Source organism: Cryptomeria japonica, chromosome 9 (assembly GCF_030272615.1).
Source record: "Cryptomeria japonica chromosome 9, Sugi_1.0, whole genome shotgun sequence".
Lineage (NCBI taxonomy): Eukaryota > Viridiplantae > Streptophyta > Pinopsida > Cupressales > Cupressaceae > Cryptomeria > Cryptomeria japonica.
The window spans coordinates 460,633,803-460,640,555 of NC_081413.1; the positions used below are offsets into that span (position 1 = coordinate 460,633,803).

A 6,753-nucleotide genomic window follows, 5' to 3' on the forward strand; every position below is an offset into this window, starting at 1 on the left:
AAATATTTAATTAATGTTGAGTGGTTGATTTGCCATGTGATTTTTGATAATTAAAGAATTAATAATGTGCTCAAGATTGATTTAATTGCCTTTGGTTAGGACCTTGGTGATGTTGTCGAGATTAGGGGCCCATGGTTTAGATGACCAATTTTAGGGTATTACACATCATTATTCCAATATTGTGAGGTAAAATAGAAATAAAGGGATTATTTCATATCCAATGAATAAATGTGATAGGACATATGTTGACATAGTGAATTCCTAACGTGTTCCTCATAACTTAAATGATTAACAATAGATTATGTTCGACTTATAAATTGATGGATGATAGAGAAGCCTACATGATGAGACCTTCCAAAAAGACTAAAAACTCTATTTCATTGTTTGTTTTATTACATATGAACCTACTTTCACAAATTAACTCTATGAGAATTAAAACACCACTCAAACCCTTTCCAATACTCCATCAAAATCTTAAGTTTTAAGAAATCTTAAACAAAATAAACTTATCACCCTTTCATTTAATTGTACTCTCACTTATCCGCATTAATGGGATATTTTAAATTTATGTATTTATTATATGAAAGGCTAGGGTTCTTTTTCTTGAGATTGAAAATGACGTGTAAAATTAGGGTACACGCTAGCCTAAGGTATATCCTGGTTTTATGCGTGAAGTTTTGAAATTCAATAAGACGTTGCGTGAGATAACATAATGAAAGGAACCAAAGAAAACTGTATATAAAAAAGAAATTTGAACATCTCTTTCAGAATTTTATTAGTACTTTCTAGTCACACACAAAACATGACCATCATCTGTGGATAGAGTTTGTTCTTCATAAGATCCTCTTCCTCTCGCAATTTGATGAACTTTCTACATCGAGTACTCACTTTTCGTCTTGTTATTTTCTGCATTATGATCATATTTCATATCAACTGTTATTCTCTTGAATGTTTCTATAAATAGACTCTATGCAGCTAATGAAATAACACTTCCGATTGAATCAGATGGCTTCCTTACTTCATGTATCAGGATGTTTGTATGTTCTCAAGAACATACTGATCTCTTCTCTTTTGTTTTTTAATAGTTTAGTCTACCCAAGTCCAGCAATGAGTTTCCTAGCATGTACAAATAATACTGTTCCCTGCTTGCCAGGGAAACCTGTTACAGATTATTTCAAAACCTTGAAGTTTTCAGATGGCTATTCTAATCTTTGGGGTCCTCAGCATCAACATGTTTCTCAAGACCAGTCGACTGTGACCCTTCTATTGGATAGATACTCGGGTTAGTATAGTATATAATTACTTTTAAGCTCTTCCGGGTCACTCATTTGTCAGTTTTGTTAGGCATATCATCCAAGTTTATTGTACCACTAATTTATATACTATTTATTTTAGATTGATTTTTGGATACATTTTTTAGTCAATGTTTTGGATCATTCTATGATCCATCTTGCATAAGCCAAAAAGAGAAGAAAAAAAACTCCACGTTTTATGATCCGTCATAGGATGTGCAAGTGGAAGAAGAAGAAATACTCCTCTCTTGTTTGCTCATTCTGATGATGAACTCTTCTCTTGGTTGCTCATCCTAATGATGGATCATGGAGTGTAGAGGTTTTTCTCTTCTCATGCTTATTTTTCTTCACAATGGATCATGGAGTGTAGAGTCTTTTCTCTTCTCTTGCTTGCTCATCACAATGATAGATCACGATAGACTCTTTTTTGCTTGCTCATGTCCTGATGATGGATAATGGATTGTAGAGTATTTTCTCTTCTCTTGCTTGCTCATTGTGATGATAGATCATGGAATGTAAGACTTTTCTTTTCTCTTGCTTGCACACCATGATGATGGACTGTTCTCTTGGTTGCTCATGATGATGATGGACTGTTCTCTTGGTTGCTCATCATGATGATGGACACTTATCTTGCTTGCTCATCTTGATGATAGACTCTTCTCTTGATTACTCATCTTGATGATGTATTATAAAATGTAGAGTTTTTTTATCTTCCCTTGCTTGCTCATCCTGATAATGGATCATAAAATGTGTTCTACAATATTGATGAAAGAAATAATTCGCAAAATATGATCCAATAATATTCAAACTAACATTATGAACTATAGAATTTCGTATCTTTACTCTCTATTTTGGTTATTGTGCAGGTAGTGGGTTTAAGTCAAAAGAGGCTTACATGTATGGTTTTTTCAATGCTGCTATAAAACTTCAGGCAGGCTACACTGCAGGAGTGCTTACTTCATTCTATGTAATACATTTTTCTCTTCTAATTATATATAAACCTTGATCAAACTATTGGGCATTAAATTTAATATAAACTTTGATCTTCAGGTCAAGAAGCATTAACTTTCTAGGTTTGCTTAGTAGTTCTCCAAAATATCTAAACGTGCACCCAATTCAATTGTCAATCATAATCTCTCTTTTAGTTAATGTGAATCCTCTACTTGTTGCAGCTGTCAAACAATGAGGTCTACACAGGGAAACACGACGAAGTAGACATGGAGTTTTTGGGAACAATACCTGGAGAGCCTTATAAACTGCAGACCAATGTGTATGGAAATGGTACTGGAGATGGACCCCATCTCATAGGCAGAGAACAGCAGTTTCATCTCTGGTTCGATCCAACACAGGATTTCCATAACTACAGCATCCTCTGGACACCTCATCACATCCTGTAATTCATTTTTCCACCCATTGAACATGTCTAATGAGGCTGGAAATAGATTTATGAGCTTAATGGTTGTAACTTTGGTCTGGTTATTATCTTTGTTGTTACAGATTTTTTGTGGACAGTATTCCCATAAGGAGGTTTCCAAAAGTGCCGAGCCTTGGAGGGACATATCCATCGAAGCCAATGTCTGTGTATGCAACAATTTGGGATGCATCTTCATGGGCCACAGAAGGAGGGAAATACAAGGCCAATTACAGCTACGAGCCATTCTTGGGAACTTACACTGACTTCATGATCAATGGATGTTCTGAAGAAGATATGAAGTGTTGGTATGGGTTTTTGGATACATTCATTCCTTCCAATCTGAATGACCCTCTCAGAGATGCCCTAAAATTTGTACGCAACAATTATATGACATATGATTACTGTCATGATTTTCAGCGATATCCCAAGGGCTCCATGCCTGAATGCCCACCTGAAGTCATTAAGAATCTTGATGAGTCCTCCATTCTGCTATTTGGAGGAACACAATATAATAATGCAGAAGACCAGTGACCATGTAGACACCAAGATGTGTAAAAGGCAGTTTCAGGGCTGGAATTTGATGGCCACCTTTGCCTGTCATATGAAATCATGATCTAATTTTTTCATTTAGCTGTGCCTTTAGATTGACATTTTAAAGAAACTATATAATTTAAAAAAAAAGCAATTAAAAAAATTAGATCAAGTCTTGTTAATCATATGTATTAGATAATTACTTCTTTGTCGCTCTTCAAATCCTTGTAATTATGAAAACATCAAACATTAAAATAGATTATTAAATAACTCTAATTCATGTTAGCATAATTAATGGATAAAAATGGATGAAAATATCCCTTGACATATAATTCAAGGTATCAAATTGAGGGCTTAAACATGAGAGTGGGTTAATGTATTGTAGTGGTTTCAATCCTTCCAAACTAAATTAATATATGATAAAAATTTCTAAGAGGTCTTTAAAAAAATGTCAAAATTTGATGGAGTATTTCTCTGTTAGGGGTCCCACAGATACTGAGAGCGGGGGGGGGGGGGTGGTGAGGGGGGGTGAATCAGTATCTAACCGGTGATTAGAATTTCCTAACTTAAAACATGTAGAACATAATATAACAGTGTATCGGTATGCAAGAAATAATGCAATAAGCAGAATCAAGAACATCCACATGAAAAGTACACCATAACACAAGATTTTAACGAGGAAACCCGGTCTGGGAAAAACCTCGGTGGGATTTGTGACCCACAATATTCACTCACTGGCCAATAAGAGAATATTACTTACAATAGGGGTCTGCACATGCAAGAAGGCCAATTGCCTAGAGCTCACTGTCCAATGGGAAGTCTCACTGACTTACAATAAGGATTATACAAATCCAATATCTTGTACTGCTTTACAATAGCATCTTCAATGCCTGATTCAGTACCGGTTCCTGCTCTGTTCTTTACATATACCCCTTGACCTATATTTCGCACATTAGGTCTGCCTAATATTTTCCTCAATGCTTGTATTCATTCATTACAAAATGTCTACAATGATCTCTTTTATATATAAGAGTCATTTTACAATTTGCCAAGTCGGCTTACAATAATAAACAAAATATTATATAACAAAAATCCTATCGGCCTCTGTGCCGGTATACTTCCTTTCTTCTATGTTGGTGCCGGTGTCCTGAGTGCCGGTGTAGAGTGTGATCTGCTAATGCTGGTATAATGTCTTTGGCGGTGCCATAGGATTGCAAGGTTGCTATCAATGACAAAACCTTCAATCACATGCAATGTCTCATTGGAGTGTGCATATGCCAACATTCTCAAAATTGACAGTATTTAAATATAGTTTGTTCACACCTATATGTGGATTTTAAGTCAGAATACACTAAGCTATCTTGATTATTCTTACCTTCACAATTTGAACTTTTTGACAATAGATGCATTTTTGTAAAATACTTCATTGGCGACTAGTACAAGGGTGCCAAGTTCCATTTTTTTCTTTCCATGTTTCATGAGACCAAACAAAGGGTGCAAAAACATCAAGGTGGGCTATTGAATTGTAATGGAGGCCTTATTTTATTGTTAAAGGGTTTTGATCCTTCCAAGTTACACCAATCTAGTAAAGTCTCTTAAGAGATCTAAGAATAGTAAAGTGTCAAACTTTGATAGAATATTCTTCGAAATTTATAACACCTACAAATATTTTATTTGTATCTATATGTGCATTTCATGTTTGACTACACTAATCTACCTTAATTTATTGCAACTCCATACCATTTGACCTTACCATGAGTGAATTTATATTTTTAATAATGCCTCAATGATTTTTAATACAAAGGTACCAAGTGCCATTTTTCTCGGATTCTTAAGGGATTGAACTAATGCTGCAAACACATAAGGGTGGGTAGGGGAATGCTTATGGAGGCCTCATTTTATCTTTGAAGGATCTTGATCCTTTCAAGCTACACTAATTTGACAAAGTTATCTTAAGATAACTAAAAAGACCTAATAATAAATGTCAAACTTTAACAGAGTATTTCTCAAAATATGTAGCACCTAGACATTTTCCATTTGCACCTATGGGTGAATTTTAGGTTTGACTACATTAATATATGTTGGTTTCCTTCAACTCCATATTATTTGACCTTGTTAACAATAAATACATTCATGAAAGATACTTCAATAACATTTGGTGCAAGGATGAAAAGTGCCATTTTTTCCTTATTCAATTTGTGGGATTAAATTAAGGGAGCAAACAAATTAAGGTGTCTTGGTTAATTGTGGAGGAGGCCTTATTTCCTTATTGAAGGATCCTAGTCATTTCATGCTACATTGGCTTGACAAAGTCTCTTAAGATACCTACAAGAAAAAAATGTCAAACTTTGATGAAGCATTTCTTAGAATCCATTTTATGTATCATTTTTTTCATTCCTACAAGTGGATTTTTAGTTTGATTACATTTTAACCTATCTTGATTTTCATCAACTCTATACTATTTAACCTTACCAAAAATGTACACATTCATTTTAAATTAATTAATAACATTCAATGCAAGGGTACCACGTGCTATTTTATCTTTCTACAACTTATTGAACTAAACTGAGGGTTCAAACATATCAGAGTGAAAGTGGAAATGCTAGTGGAGACCTCATTACATTATACCGGAAGATCCTAGTTCTTCTATAATACACTAAATCTATAAAGTCTCTTTAGAGACCTAAGAGAAAAAAAAGTGTCAAAATTTATTAGAGCATTCTTAGAATCTCTAACACCAATGAATGTTTTGTTTACAAGTTTACATGTGAATTTTGAGTCCAAGTACAACAACCTATCTTGATTTTCCTCAACTCCATATTATTTGAACTTTGTTAACAAATGCATTCTTACAAAATGTCTAGTGAAAAGATGCTAAGAGACATTTTTCTTTTTCTTTTTTACCTTATAGGATTGAACTAAAGGAAAAAATATGTCAAGGTGGGTAGGAGAATGCTACTGGAGGCCTCATTTCATCACAAAAGAGTCCTAGTCATTTCAAGATCTAAATTGATTCAACAAAATCTCTTAAAAGACCTAAAGAAAAAAACTTAGACTTTGATGGAATATTTCTTACAATCTAACACCTAGGAATGGTCCCTTTAGATATATAGGTATATTTTTAGTTTGTCTACACAAACTTATTTTCAATTTCCCTTACCTCCACAATATTTAACCTTATCAATAATGAGTCCTTTCTTGTAAAATGCTTTATGATATTTATTGGAAGTCGTCATGGGACTAGAGTGAGGTTGTAAACACATTAAGGTAGGTTAGTGAATAGAAATATAGTCCTTATTTTGTTACCTAACGACCATGATCCTTCTAGACTACACCAATCCAACAAAGTCTCTTATGAGACCTAAGAGAAAAAAATGTCAAACTTTGATAGGATATTTCTAAAAATCTTATAGCACATACTAGTTTTTTGTTTTCACTTATCTAGGTAGACTTTAGGTTCAACTACACTAAGATATGCTAATTTCTATCAACTCCATACTATTTGACCTTATTTAT

General features: G+C 33.9%; 1 protein-coding gene across 1 annotated transcript; it reads left to right on the forward strand.

Annotated features, from left to right (window-relative positions):
* Nucleotides 1–860: 860 nt before the first annotated feature.
* LOC131071635 (probable xyloglucan endotransglucosylase/hydrolase protein 32) lies at nt 861–3,337 on the forward strand. Its single transcript, XM_059211216.1, has 4 exons — nt 861–1,282; nt 2,159–2,259; nt 2,465–2,685; nt 2,790–3,337. The coding sequence occupies exons 1-4, from the start codon at nt 1,006–1,008 to the stop codon at nt 3,235–3,237; spliced, it is 1,047 nt and encodes a 348-aa protein (XP_059067199.1). The 5' UTR covers nt 861–1,005; the 3' UTR covers nt 3,238–3,337.
* Nucleotides 3,338–6,753: the final 3,416 nt, after the last annotated feature.

Coding starts and splice junctions, on each gene's coding strand:
- LOC131071635 (XM_059211216.1), top strand. CDS start 1,006: ATGGCTTCCTTACTTCATGTATCAGGATGTTTGTATGTTCTCAAGAAC. Junction 1,283..2,158: donor TCTATTGGATAGATACTCGG/GTTAGTATAGTA, acceptor GTTATTGTGCAG/GTAGTGGGTTTAAGTCAAAA. Junction 2,686..2,789: donor TGGACACCTCATCACATCCT/GTAATTCATTTT, acceptor TTGTTGTTACAG/ATTTTTTGTGGACAGTATTC.